The sequence below is a fragment of the Pollachius pollachius genome (genome assembly GCF_949987615.1).
Source record: "Pollachius pollachius genome assembly, chromosome: 2".
Classification (NCBI taxonomy): domain Eukaryota; kingdom Metazoa; phylum Chordata; class Actinopteri; order Gadiformes; family Gadidae; genus Pollachius; species Pollachius pollachius.
The window spans coordinates 44,733,430-44,754,318 of NC_136935.1; the positions used below are offsets into that span (position 1 = coordinate 44,733,430).

The 20,889-nt window shown below is 43.7% G+C and overlaps 2 protein-coding genes and 1 long non-coding RNA gene across 5 annotated transcripts; all 3 read right to left on the reverse strand.

The window, feature by feature from the left end:
• Positions 1–376: 376 nt before the first annotated feature.
• On the reverse strand, positions 377–4,975 carry eif4a3 (eukaryotic translation initiation factor 4A3). The gene is made up of 12 exons (XM_079728781.1): positions 4,709–4,975; positions 4,050–4,122; positions 3,861–3,927; positions 3,560–3,622; positions 3,327–3,459; positions 3,154–3,234; positions 2,917–3,058; positions 2,333–2,471; positions 2,095–2,210; positions 1,809–1,916; positions 1,121–1,248; positions 377–730 (listed from the first exon to the last, which is right to left on the reverse strand). The coding sequence occupies exons 1-12, from the start codon at positions 4,860–4,862 to the stop codon at positions 714–716; spliced, it is 1,221 nt and encodes a 406-aa protein (XP_079584907.1). The 5' UTR covers positions 4,863–4,975; the 3' UTR covers positions 377–713.
• Positions 4,976–6,194: 1,219 nt separating this feature from the next.
• srfa (serum response factor a) lies at positions 6,195–13,173 on the reverse strand. Of its 3 annotated transcripts, none has more exons than XM_079730500.1 (8): positions 12,403–13,173; positions 11,592–11,861; positions 10,844–11,069; positions 8,272–8,433; positions 7,538–7,639; positions 7,228–7,392; positions 6,557–6,627; positions 6,195–6,474 (listed from the first exon to the last, which is right to left on the reverse strand). In XM_079730500.1, the coding sequence occupies exons 1-8, from the start codon at positions 12,793–12,795 to the stop codon at positions 6,382–6,384; spliced, it is 1,482 nt and encodes a 493-aa protein (XP_079586626.1). In that variant the 5' UTR covers positions 12,796–13,173; the 3' UTR covers positions 6,195–6,381. The 3 variants fall into 3 exon arrangements, with proteins under 3 accessions (XP_079586626.1, XP_079586625.1, XP_079586627.1); XM_079730499.1 differs by having other exon boundaries at positions 8,272–8,436; XM_079730501.1 differs by lacking the exon at positions 8,272–8,433.
• A 2,555-nt stretch (positions 13,174–15,728) lies between these two features.
• Positions 15,729–17,444, reverse strand: LOC307070347. Its single transcript, XR_013811553.1, has 4 exons — positions 17,303–17,444; positions 17,006–17,139; positions 16,788–16,924; positions 15,729–15,807 (listed from the first exon to the last, which is right to left on the reverse strand). It is a non-coding gene; the product is annotated as an uncharacterized lncRNA (long non-coding RNA).
• Between the last annotated feature and the right edge of the window lie 3,445 nt (positions 17,445–20,889).

Sequence of the window (20,889 nt, forward strand, 5' to 3'; positions counted from 1 at the left end):
ATGTATGAAATATACATAATTAAGATATACATATATAAATACATTTTCTAGACCTTTTTGGTAGCTGGATGAATCAGTATAGATATACGGTATATATATAGTGTATTTGTACATAGTATATCACTGTATGTAACGGCAGCCTGTGGTGACCTGTGGATATGAAATAAAGCATTTTGTAAAAAAATATGCTTGCTTACGCTTCTGCATTTATATTGTTGTCTATAAAGTAGTAATAACATACTGTCATGGGCATCTCTTCTGAGCATAGTACCACCTAGTTGTAGTTGCTAATGGCTAAAGTGTAGTTGCTAATGTGACTCCCAGCAGATACTTTGATTCCGTCTCCTTATGAGTAAGTTGCTCTTATCCAAAGTAATCACTTTAATAAGAACATATACTTTAATAAGTCCATGTGATCAATACAGTAGAATACAAAAACTTAGAGATTTAAGTATTTTACTAAACCTAGGGAGTTAAATCTCCCAAGAAATTAATTTAGAAATTACATTATTACATATTGAAGCGCACAATGAGGACAGATGAAGCTGATTTCAGATCCCCATCTGGAACGGGCAGACAGTTTGAACAGTGGGAGACAAAACATGTCGATGACGGAGCTTTATTTACAAAAAAACAACTCAACAAGGGAAAACTTTCCTCAACTACTGGTTAAAAAAAAAGTACAGGAAACCAAGATGACCGCAGCCAGGAACTCAGATCAGGTCAGCCACTGAAGGAAGAAGAGGAGACGTTAGTCAAACTCAAAGAGAACTTACTAGTCCTAACATAGCGTTCACTGGCATCTCGTCTATTTGGGTGGAGTAGTACTAACTAGTCTTCACTATTAACAACATACCATTTATGGGCATCTCGTCTATCTGGGTGGTGTGCTACTAACTAGTCCTAACTAGTACCAACATACCGTTCATGCGCATCTCGTCTATCTGGGTGGAGTACTACTAACTAGAACTAACTAGTCCCAACATACCGTTCATGGACATCTCGTCTATCTGGGTGGATTACTACTAACTAGTCCTAACTAGTACCAACATTCCGTTCATGGGCATCTCGTCTATCTGGGTGGAGTACTACTAACTAGTCCTAACTAGTACCAACATACCGTTCATGGGCATCTCGTCTATCTGGGTGGAGTAGTACTGCTCAATGTCTCTCAGGATGCGGATGTCGTCGTTCTTCACAAAGTTGATAGCCACACCTTTACGGCCGTAACGACCTGATCGACCAATCCTGAGCAAGAATACAGAAAACGTTATCACCTGTTTACATACATGCATGTCAAAAGGTTCAAAAGGGATAATAAAAAAGTAGGCTACACTTAAAGATAGGATACCTCTAATGCATTTCTTGCTATATTTGTTAAAATGTACATCCAGAAAGCAATCAATAAGCTAGCAACATAGAACATTGCTAACGTGATTAATTTTTTATTACATACAGCGAGTAACAATGGTGACAATCGCTAACATCATCTCTTCTTTATTTCATACAGCCAGTAACAATGGCGACTATCGCCAATATGATCCCTTCTTTATTAGATACAGCCAGTAACAATGGTGGCTAACGCTAACATGATCCCTTCTTTGTTACATAAATAGCCAGTAACAAGGGTGACTAGCGCTAACATGATCCCTAGTATATTACCTACACAGCAACAACCAACAATTTACCAACTCTTCTACAGCCTTCAGCCAACATTTAACCCACTCAGATCGCTACAAGGAATGAAGCTATTGGTTTAATTAGGTGACCATGAAAGGACAAAGAGAGGACACATAATGAATAGTTACCTGTGGATGTAGAGCTCTCTGTTGTTTGGCAGGTCGTAGTTGATAATCAGAGACACCTGAGGTACATCTAATCCACGAGCCCACACATCGGTAGAGATCAGCACACGACTACAAAAACACAGACACACAAACACAGACAGTTAAAAAGCAGAATAGGCAAATAACTTCAGCTAGAGACAGTTGGAGCAACAGCTGGAGGGACAGCTAGAGAGAGAGAGCTGGAGAGAGCGACAGATAGGGAGAGACAGTTGGAGGGACAGCTGGAGAGAGAGCAAGAGACAGGTACCTGGCTCCAGATCTGAACTCCTTCATGATGGACTCTCTCTCCTTCTGAGGCATGTCTCCGTGCATCGATGACACCGTGAAGTTAGCTTCTCTCATCTTCTCAGTCAGCCAGTCCACCTGCACAAAATACACACAGACGGTCACACGTGGACTTCATGGTGGACCTTCTCCTGGTGTTACACAAAAAGACCGTGTGTACCTTTCTCTTTGCGTTATAGAAGAGGACTGTGTGTATGTACCTTTCGCTTGGTGTTGCAGAAGATGACGGCCTGTGTGATGGTCAGCGTGTCGTAGAGGTCACACAGCGTATCAAACTTCCACTCCTCCCTCTCCACGGCCACGAAGAACTGCTTGATCCCCTCAAGAGTCAACTCATCACTAGAGGAACAAAACAGGATTTGTATCTATTCAGCCAACTCATCACTACCTATTCAACTAACTCATCAATAGACCCAAGAAACAGTATTTCTATATACACACACACGTAAACTATATATTACATAAACCTGGGAGTAATAAACACACATAAAGGGAGTACTATATACACACACACAACACATATATCTATAGATAACATAAACATGGAATACTAAACATACAGACATAACAGGAGTACTATACACACATAACATATAGATATCTATAGATAACATAAACATGGAATACAAAACATACAGACATAACAGGAGTACTGTACACACACAACCTATATAATAAGTTACATTTCCAGTCGCTAGTACCTACAGCGTAACCAGGCGTTGGTGCCTCCCTAACTAGTACCTACAGGCCAGCAGGCTGCTGCGTGTCCTTAACTAGCACCTACCGCTTCACCAGGATGCGGATGGGGTCGGTCATGAACTTGTTGGTCATCTCCAGGATCTCGTGGGGAAGCGTGGCGCTGATCAGACACACCTGGGTGGCGGGGGGCAGGTAGCGGTACACATCGTAGATCTGCTCCTTGAACCCTAGAGCACACACACATATGCACACACGTACGTACACGTGTCAGCCCTCTCGTTTCCTGTCTTTCCTGTCTCTTGTACAGGAAGAAGATCTGCACCTTTATTCAGCATCTCGTCTGCCTCATCCAGAACCAGCATCTTGATCGCCCTCGTCCGCAAACTCCGCCTCCGGATCATGTCTGTAGGAAGAATGATATCATCAACAACCTACGCCTTCAGTAAGAGAAGTGACTTCAACGAAACCCCCCCCCAGAGAGAGAGCAGGACTGACCGAAGACCCGTCCAGGCGTCCCTGCGACCACATGCTGGCCGTAGTCCAGCTTCCTGATGTCTTCCCCCACGTTGGTTCCTCCAATGCACGCGTGACACTGGACGTTCATGTAGTCTCCCAGAGCCAGCAGCACCTGACAAACACAAGAATGAGCCCTGTGTGTCTGACTGTGTGCGTGCGTGCGTCTGCATACGTGCACGTGTGTACTTGTGTGTGTGTGCATGGGCGCCTACCTTCTGGATCTGACCCGCCAGCTCTCTGGTCGGGGCAAGGATCAGAGCCTGGGTCTCCCGGACCTGTAGACACACAGACCCGTCGTCATGACAACAGCCAAACATATCACACAAACCTAGGAGTACTATACAAACAGACGTTACAACAGCAGTATTACACAAACAAGTAACCTATACATTACACAAACCTAGGAGTAGGATATATAGCAGTACTGTATACACAAATCACCTACACAATACATACAGAGTACAATACATACAGACATGACTATATACAGATGTGTTTTATAGCAGTAGGTACCTGAATGTCAAGACACTGCAGAACAGACACACAGAAAGTTGCGGTCTTTCCAGTTCCAGACTGAGACCTGCAAAGAGAACCAGTCAAGTTCAGAACATGAGAGACTAAATTAAACTATTAAACCTATCACTCAACTAACCAGGCAGTGCTGACCGGTCTAAACTGGTATTTAAACAAAGTCAGACTTACTGAGCGATGACATCTCTTCCTTTAATGATCTGTTTGATGGCTCTCTGCTGGATCGCAGATGGCTTCTCGAAACCTGAAACACATTATAAACCATACACGTTAAACCAATACAATTTTAAATCCTAAAAGACAAATAAACACTATAAACCATACATTCTCCAATAAACATTTTAAACCGTACAGGTCCAATATACAACATTTGAAACCAAACATTACCAATATAGTACATTTTGAACCATAAACAACATTTCAACCGTACAGGTCAAATAAACAACATTTTAAAAGTACAGGTCCAATAAACAACATTTGAAACCATCCATTTTAAACCAATACGTTACATTTGAAACGTATATAGAACATTTGAAACGATATCCTTCTTAAACTAAGCAAGGCTACTCGAGGCTAGCGGAGCTGTGCTACTTCAGCTAGCATAGGCTGGCTAGCATCTTAGCTAACGTTCATGTGTACAAAACATAACAATGAGGTTGAACAAACTTTCATTCGTTAATATACGTTTGTACGTTTACAAGACAAATGCTTTACAACCGCAAACCTTAACAAAGGGTTAGATAGGTGCTAAAATAAGCATCATTAAAATATTTGCCGCCGTCCAACTCGCGCAGTGCGGCGGCCTTGCCTGCACCGGATCCCCGGCCTACCGTATGCGTAGACGCCGCGGAGGAGGTCCTCCCGCAGGCCCATGGTGTCGAAGGTGGGGGTGACATCAACCTCCTCGCTGGTCTCGAACTCGATCTTCGTCATATCCTCCTCCTTCAGGAGGCGCCTTTTAGACACGACTGGAGCGACTGCCATGGCTTCTTCTGTACCGTTTTATCGAAATACTGAATAAATTCAACCACTTGACTGGTCTTTGTGTACTAAACTTTAAGAGTCTCGTCCTCGGAGTGGGGCGGAAGCAGAGTAGAGGAAAGACCGCCGCGTGTGTCGCGTAGATGACGTCAGACGACGCTATCTAGGACACCCAACATTGACCCCATCAGGCGAGAGAAGGAACCGCATACCCATATCCTTGTATACTTCCAGATCAGCAATCACTCAATTAAATGAGAATGTGAGTTTACTTTTGAAAATGTTGACCTTTTGAAAACCTGCACACCGTCCAACACCGGATAAAAAAAAGATTATAAACAAAAGTAATTCCTTCTTTGCTTCTATAAAGTAGCACTTGAAGCAGTTGGATTATTTTATGAATTGTACGTACTGATGATTTTTCAATTTTCAATTTGTTCGTCTTCATGGTTGAATGTACTTCTTGTCAACAGCGTCAGCTTAATAAATGTAAAGTAATGTAACTAGTGGCTTAATAAATGTAAAGTAATGTAGCTAGTGATGTCATTAAACAGACACATTGTTCTAACCACTGCTCAGTGTAGGTACCCAAACAAAGTCTGATGATTACCAGCTACTATTTACCACCTGAAGTAAGCTGGTTACTGCTACTCTGAGCCAACTGAATTAACCACCTCACATAAGTGCATCACCCTGGGATGCAGAGTGGAGCAGCAACCTCAGACTGGGTCCAGCGCTCCACCCTGATTTGTAGGGTGGAGCAGCGGCCTTAGACTTGGTCCAGCGCTCCACCCTGATTTGTAGGGTGGAGCAGCGGCCTCAGACTTGGTCCAGTGCACCTGGCTCTTCACGGATGCTGGATTTAAAGCAGGATATGCTGCTTTCTCTAGCGTTCCTTCGGGTTCTTCTTCAGGTAGCACCTCTGCACCTGCTGGCCAGCCCAGTCCTGCCCCGGGAGGGTCCCACTCCGAGGGGAGGCTTCTAATCTCCATTAGTGGGACCGGACTAGAGTGACCAGACTGACTGCGTAGATGTTCTTGTACCCATGGAAACTGATCTGGTTTAACATGAGTTTAACTGGCCCTGGCCTGGTTTAACTTTAGTGGAACGGTACTCTAATCTCTAAATAGTCCTGGTCATGGGTTTTCATCCGTGGATAGGTTCGATCCCCATTGCGTTACCTCATTCTAGATAGAAAGTGGCTTGACAGACATTTAATTAAAGGAGAATCTTCAAGATTGCCACTTTAACTGTCCTCAAGTCTGGTCTTACTATATCCATCCATATATAAATGTGTGTGTTACATCAGGATTCATGAATGAAGCATCTTTTAAAACATAATTTTTAGATTATTATTTTACATCTATTAAGAAAAACATATACAGGCAGTGGACTACAAAAATAATACATTCATGTGAACAACACACACCGTCTCAAACACACACAGGCGCTCAACACTGGCACAGTCTTGAAGAATGTTCTCAGGCGACCTAGAGAACATACAGGGTGACACAGGGCGCTGTCAGTCCTCCTTGGTGTGGGGTGTGACTTCCATGTTGACCACCTGCAGCTCAGTCAAGTTGCTGCTCCCGCCTGCCTGCTGGCCAATCACCATCTAGGAGGAGGGAGGGGGCGCCGTCAGCCCTTTTGTGCAAATATATGTTTATGTATATGTATTTATGTTAGTGTGTACTTACAGAGTGCAGCTGAACAGCTGATACTGGGATCTGAGTGACGGGAGGCAGCGAGGTCAGAAACACCTGTTGACCTGAAACACATCGTCGCGGTCGTTGAGGGACTGATATGTGAAAGGTGTTGTCATGGTGATGAGATGAAATAGTGCAGCGTTTCTCACACATAGCTGTTGTTTTGGCAGACCACCAGGTGTATTAACGGCCACCAAAGTATATTTTGCGACCCATTTTAGCATCTTTCCAAGAGAAATACCCCCATCCATGTAAAGTCAGTTTAATTATTATATACAGTCTATGTTAAGTTAGTTTAACCTGCCTTATAAACAGTCTATGTTAAGTCAGTTTAACCTGAATTATATACCGTTTATTTTTTACTCCCACATTGGAGCTCCACTGGTATGCATTGCTTGATGCTGTTGTAGAGCCAGCAGGATGCACTTCTAAACAGCGATTTTATTCCATTAGGAACACTTAATTTTGTAACAGTATGGACCAAACCCCAGTCTCATGGGTGGGTATACACCACTAGACACACTAGTCTTTGGTTCCCCGTCACATGTCTGTCAGTCAGAGCGTGAATATCTGTTGAATATCTAATAGCCCTCCCCCCCCCCCCCAACAACACCTCTGTGGGAAACACTGGAGAGACTCCAGATGCGTGGTTGTCATGGTACCTTGTTCGTGGTTGGGGGCGGAGCCGCTCTGAGAGAAGGTGTTGAGCAGTGTCAGACCGGCGTCCGTCAGGGACGAAGTGGGCGTGGCGTACATGACTGTGTGACCTCCTGGATACATCATGTGACTCGCCACCGTGGAGGGGAGCGAAGAGGTCACGATAGTGGCTGAAAGAGAGAATAAAAAATTAAGAAAGAAAGAAAGGTGAGTTCAAAGAGTTCATTTTGTTTGCTGGGTTGTGCCGCTGCAGAACCCTGGCCGTGTTGCTTACAGGCTGCAGTTGCCCGAGCGTGTTCAGGCCTTAAGGGTTACCTGTGGAGGCGGTGCAGTGAAGCTCAGAACTCTGATTGGTGGTCAAGTGCTGACCGCCGGGCTGCACCTGGATGGCCTGCAGCTGCTGGGACATTCCTCCTCCTGATTGATGGGTAGAGGAAGGGATTCACCAGATACACATCAGACGATGTATTGATACGAGGAGAAGCAGGTGGTTGCTAGGGTTACAACGTGGTCGCTACGGTGCCAACATGGTTTCTAGGTTTGTTAGGGTAAGCCAGATTGTTGCTAGCGTAAGCCAGATGGTTGCTATGGTAACCACAAGGTGGTTGTTATGGTAAGCCAGATGGTTGCTCGGGTGGGAGATTGCTGCTAGGGTAAGCCAGGTGGTTACTAGGGTAACCACAAGGTGGATGTTATGGTAAGGCCGGGTGGTGCCAAGGTAAGCCAGGGGGGTGCCAAGGTAAGCGGGGGGGTTGCTAAGGTAAGCGGGGGTGTTGCTAAGGTAAGCGGGGGGTTGCTAAGGTAAGCGGGGGTGTTGCTAAGGTAAGCGGGGGGGTTGCTAAGGTAAGCGGGGGGGTTGCTAAGGTAAGCAGGGGTGTTGCTAAGGTAAGCGGGGGGTTGCTAAGGTAAGCGGGGGTGTTGCTAAGGTAAGCGGGGGGGTTGCTACGGTAAGCGGGGGTGTTGCTAAGCTGATGCTGGGAAGAATATTGAAAGTTGACCAAGACAGACGGATAGACAGGTAGAGGCACAGAGAAGCAGGCAGTGCTGACCGGTTAGTGAGACAGGCAGACGGAGCAGTGTGGCTGGCTGAGAAGAACCAGTGCTAGTGGGGCCGGTGCCCAGGGGTCCCTGCAAAGCCAGCTGCTGGCCCTGCAGCTGTCCCTGGAGCTGGCTGAGCGGGATGGTGTGGGTCCCATGGGGGAGGGAGGTGCCTGCTGGGGGAGGAGGAGCAGATACATCAGCCTAAAGCACTCCTGATGCTAAAGGCCCCGCTGTACCCTGATGCTAAAGGCCCCGCTGTACCCTGATGCTAAAGGCCCCGCTGTACCCTGATGCTAAAGGCCCCGCTGTACCCTGATGCTAAAGGCCCCGCTAACCCTGATGCTAAAGGCCCCGCTAACCCTGATGCTAAAGGCCCCGCTAACCCTGATGCTAAAGGCTCCGCTGTACCCTGATGCTAAAGGCCCCGCTAACCCTGATGCTAAAGGCCCCGCTAACCCTGATGCTAAAGGCCCCGCTGTACCCTGATGCTAAAGGCCCCGCTAACCCTGATGCTAAAGGCCCCGCTAACCCTGATGCTAGAGGCCCCGCTAACCCTGATGCTAAAGGCCCCCACTGGGCCAGGATGATGGGGCCAAAATTCATCTCACCACACCTTTACTTTATCACTTGATATAATTAGAACAATGGTAGTCAATTAATGTGTTAACATAAGCATGTGCATAAAGATCATTACAGGCATAGTTACCAATGTGTAATCTCTGAAAAAACTACAGTCAGCCGTTGTCAAAAATGACTTCATATGACTGTCTTCTGGACAGCTGAAACCTGCACATCACCCAGCGCAGATTAAAAACGTATCTTTCCACACTGCATCCTGACCAACGGATACAAAATTATAAACAACTCCAATCTAAAATTGAGTACTTCAGGCAGTTTTCTTATTGGATGTGATGGCCAAAATAACCTAACAAACACACCACATATACAGTACAGATATAGGCACACGTTAAGGCCCATGGTGAAGACCACATGCCCAACGATAGGGGCCGTCATATGCACACACAATGCACACACTCATTCGAGTCTATCTGCTGATAACACTCGGCCACAGCCCGGGGTGCTCAAGGCCAGGCAGGTGCTCTCGAGAAACCCCCACACCAGCCTTGACACACACAACTTGAAACACACAATTCGCTAGAAGAAAACACATAAGACTGATACACCCAGAAGGACATTACGCTCATTTGAAGCAGAACCTCTACAGAGGCGAAGCTCCGGACGACCTCAGCGCTGTTAGGGACATTTTCGCTCGCTCGATCTCTTACGCTCTATAGCTCAGTATAACCTTTTTCACCTTACTAAATAAATCCGAGGCCCTCGTGCCGACAATTTTATCTCCTCTCCGTCTCAGTTTATCTGTTCAAGTAACTAGGCAGACTATTTTTCACAACAAATGGGCGGAATGCACTTGCATCATACTAACAATGCTGCGGACCAAAACATCAGCTAAATACATGTGATGCAACAAGTTTGTTGTGTTCATCAGTATTAGTCCGCATCACTCTCTGACACATCAGCACCTCCCCAGGAAGCTGGAGTTCTTCAGATCTTTGATCGCAAATACACCCCCACACTCTTCCAGATTCAAAAGATATGTTACTACCAAACACTGCTAGTCCAGATTCACAGACTAGTTACTAATCAAACAATGCTAGTCCAGATTCACAAACTAGTTACTATGCAAACACTGCTAGTCCAGATTCACAGACTAGATATTAAAAGGGGTACTGGGGAGGATTCAGTGGCAACAAGCAGTTATTATAGTTAGCAATTGTGATTACTCAAATGAAGACTTCTCTAGATTAGCTGTCCATTCTAGGTTACTGTTGTAACATGTCAACTGTGTAGGTATAAAGGGCTCATATTAAAAAGATGACATTAAGACATCTCTAGTTTACTGGTCTTTATCAAGTCACTGCTATCTTGATTTTACTGGTACCGTATCAAGTCACCTCTACCTTGAGTTTCCTTGTACTTTATCAAGTCATCTCTATCTTGAGTTCACTGGTACTTTTTCAAGTCACCGCTATCTTGAGTTTACTGGTACCTTATCAACTCACCTCTATCTTGAGTTTACTGGTACCTTATCAAGTCACCTCTATCTTGAGTTTACTGGTTCATCAAATCATCTCTATCTTGAGTTTACTGGTACCTTATCAAGTCACCGCTATCTTGAGTTTACTGGTACTTTATAAAGTCACCGCTATCTTGAGTTTACTGGAACTTTATCAAGTCACCTCTATCTTGAGTTTACTGGTACTTTATCAAGTCACCTCTATCTTGAGTTTACTGGTACCTTATCAAGTCACCTCTATCTTGAGTTTACTGGTACCTTATCAAGTTACCTCTATCTTGAGTTTACTGGTACCTTATCAAGTCACCTCTCTCCTGAGTTTACTGGTACCTTATTAAATCATCTCTATTTTTACTGTATACAGCACTTTATCCATACCTGTCCGATACAATGGGCATCAGGCCATGCAGTTCAATGGAAAGCCATGAAAGAAAACTTGATACGCTGAGAAGACATGCCGTGCCGGAGGCGGAGCTTGGACCTACCAGACATGAGGGTGAAGCCCCCAGGTAGCATCACGCTGGTGGAGGTCTTCATAAGCGTGCCGTTTGTGGTGGAGGAGGAGGAGGTGCAGCCCTGCCAGTGAGTAGGGATGCTGGACTGCACCTGAAGAACTCCTCCAGAGGAAGGGCCGGAGGAGACGACGGACGTGGGTAGGGAGGAGACGGTACTCTGCAGACCGGCTATGGTGAAGGCTGGCTTGACCATCTCCTAAACACAACCACAAAGGAACTACTGTAGTACTACTAAGTATTGGTAAGCAACGTGGTACTAGGTTAGTACAGTGGGACTAGGCTAGTAACGTGGGACAAGCCTAGCACCGTGGGACTAGGCTAGCACCTTGGTGCTACTGTACCACCATTCTGTTGGTGTGTACGGGGCAGGGCATCACAATTAATTGCACATTGATTTAAATAAAAGAAAAAAGATTATATAGAAAAGTCGCAAGTCACGCAATTTTTTTTAAATACATAAGGAATAGCACTCACACTAATCATGGGCATGCCGTTGAGGGTGCTAGCATTTTATGTGTCCAAGTATCGTCTGACATGATGTCATGTGACGGGCTGGCCAGGTTTTCAAACTGAATTGATAATCTGTCTAAAAGCAATAAATCACAGATCACAATATGGGGCAAAATAAATAAATCACAATGGCAATTTTTGTCCAAGTATCCTGGTGACCTCATCAACTAGTACCTGGGATAAGATCAAAACAACCCCAGCTATTTACCTTGGTGACCTCTGTGCAGCCTTCAGCCTCAGACACCTGGTACGTTAGGTCCGTCTCCTCGAAGCCGGTGGCACTCATCCGCTGGTCGGAGGAGGGGTCGGAGCGTGGCGGGGAGTCGGGGGAGTTGAGGCAGGTCTGGATCAGGGCCTTGCCCGTCTCGCTGGTGATCATGGGCTGCAGCTTCCTGGTGGCGAAGGTGTACACGTGGCCCGTCTCACTGGCCACCAGCAGCAACACCTGGGTCCCCGTTAACGTAGACAGCTCATAAGCCTAGAGGGAAGGAAGCACACAGAGATGGACCAATCAGGGTCAGGTGACCGATAATTACTCCAGGTGACATGACATTAGTCCATGTGACATGACATTACTCCAGGTGACAGATAATAAATCCAGGTGACAGATTATTACTCCAGGTGAGATGACATTACTGCATGTGAGATTACATTACTCCAGTGACTAGCATTCCAGTAACAACAATACTCCAGTAACAACAATACTCCAGTAAAAACAATACTGCAGGTTAAATAACATTAATAGAGTAAGACTCGATAGCATTAGTCATTCGATAGATCATCACTGCTGGAAAAATTACAACTCTAATAACAAAACATTTCTCGATTTGACATTACATCAATATTACTCCACATCATCCATTATGTTCTAGGGTAGTGTTGTGGTCGCATCAGAAAGGTCTACAAAGGATTTGCATGCTCCATTATAGAATGTATTTTAAAACGAATATTCAGCCAGTAGTCAGCAATACATTCTTCAGAAACCGGCCCTGTTGTGTGTAGTTAAGACACATACTCACTTTCTTCATAATGCCAGTCTTCCTTTTGCTAAAAGTTGTGTATCGTCGGAGTTTGTTGTCTATGAATTCCATTTTAATTTTGACACGTCCGCGGGTTTTCTTGCCAGGCTTTGCCCCAGCGACTCCGGGAGCGACCCCGCCGTAAGCCCCGGTCAGTACCCCGGAGCTCTGCGCTGAGTGTCCAAGCTCTCGCTCCGATCGCTCCCGCTTCACCCCTCTCCGCTCCCCGCCAGAGCCCTGGGTCTCCTCCTCGTCCCCGGAGTCGGAGTCCTGTTCCGAGCCAGTGTAGACCAGGTCGGGGTACTCGGTGTTCATCGGTGCGCTGGGTGAGGGGGTCACCTGGAGGCTGCTGGCTCCAGTCCCGGGTCGCCCTCCTCCGGCTCTTGTTCCCATTCCGTTCTCGTCTCCTCCAGGCCTCTGGAGCCCAAATCCGCTTCTAAAAAAAACCGATCTCCCAACCTCTAGACGGCTAGTTATCCGAGCAAGTTAACCAGTAACACTAGCGCTTGTTAGGTACGTTTGCTAGCTGGACGTTAACTAGCGGAATGCTACGCTACCTAGCATTAGCCGCCGAGCTAGTGGATTGACAGCGTTTACTTTAGCATATCTTCCGATCTTCTGAAGACATCGATACTGCAACAATCGGCGGGTGAACGAATCTGCGTGCAATAATATTAATATTTATAATAAGACTGATGTGAATAATAATAACGTTATTTACGCAAAGTTATAAAGTTGAGTTCTCACGGACCAATGAGGGCCCAGCCCCCCCGCTCTCCAAATAAGGAAGTGACGAACAGCGCTCACTCGTATCAATGCGCCGTCACATATAGTACCAAACTACTTCACATCCAAAAACGCATACAACGCTACTGATATTACGCAATTTTAAAGCAGCGTATTAAATGATGAAGATGTTAGTATATCAAGTTAAGAATACGAAGAATCAAGAACAAATCCGCGCACATGAAAAAACGAAAGCTGGTTACAGCCACAAGAAGAACTACTTTCCGCCATATAAAGAAACACGTTGCCTTTTATGGCAGCGGCGCTCCTTATTTGGTCAATCATTTGTTTTAAGAGACCTGACTGAGGGACCAGGAAACACGCACACATACACACAGACACAGACACAAACACACACACACACACACACACACACACACACACACACTACATTTCTATACTTCTATATCATCTATATCAGTGGTTTTCAAACTGAGGCGCGCCTCCCCTTTGGAGCGCCAGAGTTCTTCAGGGGGGGCGCGACGTGAAAAAAAAGAAACCAGAAAAAGTAACAGAAAAAACAGACACAGCGCGTCGTCCCTATTCACTCACTTACTATTCCCTATATAGTGTTTATGATGTAGAGCACTATATAGGGAACGAACAAACGCCAATTCAGACACTACGCTGAACATCTCTAAACGTCTTTTGCGTCAGTAAACGCGCCGGGTATTTGTGTGACGCAGACAGATGCGCCCACATCATGTGAACAAACCGGGCACTCACGAGGAAAGCTGGAGGTTGTATTGATGTTGAATGTTACATTTCCTTGATCAAGTTTTCTTTTATTAATTTTGAATGTTATATTTTCTATGTTAAATCCCAAACAAATTGTTGACATTTCTTAACGAAAGCCGGAGACTCCATCATTAAATGTATACGTTTTCGTTATTATTCAGCTTCTTCTTCTCCTCCAGAAAAACACGACCGCATTGCATTGTGGTATACGGGAGTAACATGTAAAAAACATCATATGCTCACTCAAATTTTGGGTATTTTAAGTCTACTTTATAGAGCGTGAAATTAGATGGTGGGCCAAGGGGAGATTACGTGTATTCAGACGATCCCCACCGAGGGAGGACGTAATTTTCTGTGTACAACATCTTCATTTTTCAACAAATTAAACAAAAATTGTTGGCACTCTTACCTCTTGCACATTTTTTGTTTATCGGTAACTTTGTCTGAGTTACTGGTTCCGGCAAACTGAGCGGGCAGCTATGCTCGGGGTCCGACATGTATGATGTCATTGTAGTTATTGTCCAATGACAAGCCTCGAAATTTCCCGGGGGTTTAAGTTTTTTCTTTGTTTGCTGGCGGTTACCAGGGATATTTTGTTTAACTGCTGTCAGTACCGGCATCGGAGTACAGTTCTTTCCACCTGTCAATCCGACAAAAATGACTTCGCAATTAGCCACACTACATTTCTCTTGTTGAAACTACGTTAGCTAGCAAACAATGGAGTGCTGTATGCATGTTTCGGAAAAAGATGGTCCTGTAACCCCGTTTACAGACACAGGATGGAGGAAATTTATTGCTGCCTTGTTTCTCTGGAAAGACCTTGGTACCAGAGAGAGTACTGTGGCAGAAGAGGCAGTGCTGAGATTTAATCTTAGAACCCAGGTTTGTCGTCATACTATATAGTAGTTATATGGCTGGCTTTGGCTTGCCAAGAGACTGAAAATGGAAATTAACTTTGACTATATATCTTTTTATTTATTATGTGTGCTTTCATTATCTGTCCTTTCAAATAAGTTAACTGTGAACCTCAAACTTCAGGAACCTGCTGCTATTCCAGCTAACTGTGGCTACCACAGAGACTGCTACAGCCACTTCACCAACATCACAAACATAAAACGAGCCCAGAGAAGATTTGAAAAGGCGCCTTTATTTTACAAGGAGGCAGAAAAAGAGGGTAGGTGTCCAATAAGAAAAGAATAGTCATGTCAATGTGAATCTTGAACTTCAGCTGTGAATCTGTGAATAAAAACAATATGAAAACACAATTACATTATGCAAATTACATTTGAGAACCAAACTTTGTAACTCGTATGACATAAGTTATGTGGGTGGAAAAAAATCGGATATAACAACTTTCTCGCTGGATGTTCCTGGTGTTTCCCCCTGAGCCCCCTGTAGCACATAATGTTAGCCTCGGACAGGTCTGCCGAGCTGGCTGCTCCCCCTCCACCCTGGGTGGTCTCTGGAGCAGGGAATCCCAGGTGTGTGAGAGGGTGTACGCCCCCTCGTCCCAGTTGATGGTGTCTCTCGCCCGCTTCGGTGAGAGACACCATCTGAGTTTTTGTCTAAACACAAGAAAAAAATAATTTATATCCAAGTTATTAACAAAATTAACAATCAATATGAATGAGATTCCTTCAGTTTAATGCCTGGTGCCACACACACACACACGGGAGGTCAATGGGATAAGAATGTCCACTGACTATAAATTGAGATAAAGTGAAAATCTGACACTACAAAATACCTAATGCATCAAAATAAGTTTTGTTGCCTTACCAATATTAAAAAGAAAAAAAAAAAAATCGCACACTTGATTAAAGCCCCCCATTTATTGGATACTTGCCTGCAACGTTTCAACCAGATGTCGTCTTCTTCTCTCAACTAGAGAAAAACAAAATTGTTAGTTACCAATCTTACACATACAAAAGATTTCCCACCTCAGATCATTTACTATATTGAAAGTCGGTAATTTTGTTTCTTCTTTATTTGCCAATAAAAATGGTAAACAATACAAAAAAAAATTTTGATAAGAACTGACTGAGGTTGATTGTTGATATATACACACACATACGGCCTATTTTTAGAGTAGCTGATGTTTTGTCCCCAACTGTAAATTAAAGAGTTTTTTGGAAGTGTGACTGAGGGTCAAAATAATAATTGTGATGCCAGTAGCCTGACGTCTTTAAAGGGATAGTTCAACATTTTGGCAAATTGGCCCATTGCCATAATCCCTATAGTCATAGCAGTAGGTTCGTTACCTTTAATTGTTGGTGCAAGCTATTTTTAGAACGGCGGAGCAGAGCCGTGAGCTGCTCAAAGCTACGCTACGGAGGCTCATGGGATTTCTTGGTTTCCCTCATCGAATACAAAATCCCAAAACGCTTTTGTGGACAAGTTGTGAGCTGCATATTCACCACGCTATGAGATAATAATGGAATGTTACGAAACGGAGCCGTTTGAGGTAAATGCAGAGACTGCTTGCTGAAAAACTGTCCCTGAACGCAACTCGCATCAGCGGTTTTGCATGAATTTACCTCTTAAACAACTCCGTCTCGTAACGTTTCGTTATTATCTCATAGCGTGGTGATTGTCCAGAGCGTTTGAGTGGTTGGATTGTGTATTTGATTAGTTTGATGAGAGAAACCAAGAATTTCCCTTAGCCTCCATAGTGAAGCTCTGAGCAGCCTGCTGCTTCGCTCCGCCGTTCTAAAAATAGCTTACACTGACAATTAAAGGTTAACGAACCTACTGCTATGACTATAGCGATTATGGCAATGGGCAAATTTGCCAAAATGTTGAACCATCCCTTTAATCTGTTAATGTTATGGAAGAGAGGCCTAAATGTGTTGTCTGCTTCTTGCCTTTTAGTGCCAGGGGTAGAAAAAGAAGCAGAGGATGGTGAGGGAACTGCAGCGAAGACCCGGGCTCTGAGGTCACACACCTCTGACCTCTGCACATCCAAGCGGGCACCACACCTTCTGCCAGTTCAGTGCATTATCTGCAAACATGACAAATCCAAACACCAATCGTACACCCGGAAAAGAATTAAAGAAAAACTAATGCAATGTGAAACACTCACAGCCGGGAAATTGCTTCTTGCAGCTGAAGGCAGGAAAGACGAGTGTCTGCTTCTCCACATTCGGGACAGGGACTTGGTGGCCAGTGAGGCAAGGTATCACTTTACCTGCTTCCGGGACTACACCAGGTATCTTTCTAAAAAAACAAAAGAGACAGAGCGCAACCTGTATGAAAATGCATACAAGCACTTCTGTGCGACAGTGATTGAGGAGAGACTGTTAAGAGGAAGAGAGGTGCTACGACTCTCTAGGCTTACTATGCTGTTTAAAGACATTGTTAGACAAAGGGAAGGACTTACCGTGTCATCTTACAAGGCACATTCTCTAAAGGCCAGACTTCAGAAGTCGCATCCTTTCTTAAAATTTCAGAAAGCATCAACAACATACTTTGTATATGTTGATGATCTGACAGCTGAGGAGATCCTTCAGGAAGTTGCTGCCTCCTCCTCCTCCTCATCCAACAGTGAATCTGAGGGCAATGATGCAGACACACCAGGGTCAAGTCACACAAAACATAATACAGGCAACTTCACAAAAGATAGTTCTCGGCTATTATATCATGCCGCTCTCACACTCAAAGATATCATTCGAAACACAGCAAAAAGTTCACCAAAGCTCCCTTGGCCTCCAACAGCAAAGGACCTGACACTTGAGAGTGCCCTAAATATGGTACCAGATCAACTTTTTAACTTTGTCGCATGGACATGTGGAATTTCAATGGAACCGTCAGACAATGAGCGTGTTGAGGTCATGTTGGAAGACAGAAGGAAGATAGTCTCGACCTGTCAGGACATCATTACCTTGAGCACCAAAGGACGAGCTGCATGAGCTGCCATGTACAAACCTGTGCCAATGCACAAACTGTGGCAATAGGTCATTTGAAGATGACTAGTGGTTCCAGGGCCAGCATGAGAGGCTAACACCCTTCATCAACCAGTGCCGTGTTCAAGAACACATGGTGAAAACAAGAGTACTGTTCATGTTAATGTTATTTGTTTCTGTAAATATGTTACCAAGCATTCTGATTTATTAACAGTTAGATATTAGAATAAAAGTTAACTCACCAACAGTGTATGGTTTGAGCACCATTTCTCATTGTCTGCCATGGGAGTATCACCTAGTGGAAATATTGTTACTCCATTAGTTGAATTCATCTTTCACATAATTGATATGGCACGAAGCTGGTTTAAATACAATTTAAACTTAGACAGAAAGGTCCATTTTTATCTAATGAATCAATACATTATTAGCCTAACTATTAAAACATGCCATTATGCTCAACAACATTTCAGGGGGGTTTACTTCACTGTTTGAAATTTGCTAACTGGGGTATACCACAGAGAACCATGTCTTTAGATCATTTAAATTCCTTCTGTTATCCCTCTCTCTGGGTATAACGGCAACACCAATATAATAACCAGTAACGTTACTTATACTCACACACTTATACTGAGTGCGTGGCTTAACAAGCTCTTAATGACGCTGGCCAGCTGCCAAATTGCCACAACTTAACCTCCAACAATTTGGGTTATTCACATCGTGTGACATGAATAATGTTAATATAAACTCGATGAGAATAGTCAGTGATATTGAAATATAGATTCAGGTCTCCTACGCTTCACGCGTGAAGCTCACGCCGCCTCGCAAAGGTTATACAAATAACTAGCACATAGCTAGCATTTTCCAACAACATTAATACTTACCCACACACGTGTAAGCTTCTTATTTAGCTTATAATATTTCGTGATGTGTCCACCAGGTAAATGTTTAGATCAACAGCTGTTCCTAGCATCTCCGTCTGATTGGTTTAATAACATCACGTGATTTGTAGCGCTGCGTGCCATTGGTTCCACTGACATAGTAGGCTGCCGCGTTTGCCTGAAAATTTAACGAACTTTAAACTATGATTATGAAAAAATGTGCAAGAATTACGAGTGCCAACAAGGAAAATCTGATTGAGAAAAAAATTAACTTTAAAACTTCAAAGATCCAGGTTCTCCCTCCATGGGGATCATTATTTTCAAAAACTAAAGCTGATACGGCGTCTCGGCCCACCGTCTAAATTTACCACTGAGAATTCGAACACCACTACAAAATGGCGAGCACCCTATATAGTGCACTATATCCGTGATGGGGAACGATTTCGAACACAGCTACGCAAACTCATTGCTCCCACAAAAGTTGAGGTGAGCTAAAAAAGGAGGCTAAACTGGCAGTTTACAGATTAAGATGTTCATATGTATTTCAAAAACGTTAAGCAAAAACATGCTTAGATGAAGACGTTAAAATGTGTTAAATGTGTTTAAAAACGCACAAAGATTTTTAGAATGTTTCAAAAATATGTTAAAATGTTTCAAAAATGTTAAAAATGTTTCAAAAAAATATGATCAGAGATGTTTAAAATGTGTAAAATATGATCAGATATGTTTAAAATATGATCAGATGTTTAAAATGTGTAAAATAATTAAAAGATCTTTCAAAACACAGGGATTTAGAACATTGTTTTTTGGGGGGGCTCAGCTGAAATGTGTTCTCTGGGGGGGGGGGGGGGGGGCTCACTCTCTCATACTTTGAAAACCCCTGATCTATATAATACTTTATATACTACTACGTGTTTATACTACTATACAGTACATACGACATCTATAAACTACTATAATATGATCGATATACTATAATATTCACTTCATCTTTTCTTCCACACACACTCAAGCTCTACCTCAGAACTATATGGCAAAACATTTACCATGTTGGCATGATGATAAAGAGCGTTGCGGTTTTTTGTAGTATTGTAATTTATTTTACTAGTTTTTGATAGAACTGCTCATTACACCACAAGTTTGCGACAAAGCCCTATGGCCAGTGTTGGGAAAGTTCACTTTCTTCGTGAACTAGTTCAAAGTTCAGTTCACAAATTTTAAAATGAACTAGTTCAGTTAAACGTTCATAATTCAAAATTTTGAACTTAGTTCACAGTTCCAAAAAATGAACTAGTTCATAGTTCTTTTTTTCAATATGTTGCTGTGAGCTTTTCATTTTTTCCGGTATTTTGAACATTGAGCCCCCTTTGTGGTTTGTCTAGGATGATATAGAGTGGTTGAATCAAGTATCGTAGCGAAATACAGTTTCTATCGTGTTTTATTGCACGTTTAGCGCATTTTGTAAATCCCATTGATTTCTGTTGGAAGACTCATTGCTCGTTGGCGGAAACGTAAAGGGGGGGTGTTCACGTTTGATTGTAGTCTTTTCGCTCGGTTCTAGCCCTACTGATGAGACGGAGAACCGAGCGAAAAGACTACAACCAAACGTGAACACCCCCCCTTTCCGTTTCCGGCCAACAAGCAATGATTCTAGGAGGTATTCTACTCCGCTGAGCTATGAGCCAGAGAGCTAACGTTATGGATTGTACATATTTATAATTCGAAATTCGTCTGAGCCTTTATACCACAAATACTCTAGGGTCTATAGCATATAACCGCTTTGTCTGATTACAGTTTAATTCATTTTCCACAATTTAACAGCTCTCGTTTTGAAGAATAACCACTGCGCCATTCGTTTCAATGGGAATCGCGCTGGTCTATACTTTCAAAATAAAGTGTACATATTTATAATTTGAAATTCGTCCCAGCCTTTATGACAGATACTATAGGGTCTATAGCATATAACCACCTTTTCTGATTACAGTTTAATGTAACAGTAAACTGGCAACACCTAACTGCAAATGAACCGCACGGAGATTACCATGGCAACCGGTCAAACAACACGGCGATCTGCTCGCGCATCCGCCGTGTTGATAAACAAATAACCCCCCCTTTGAACGAAGTTAAACCGAGTGAGCGTGCCGTTCACTGACACCAGAATGAACGAGTTCACAGTAACGTTCATC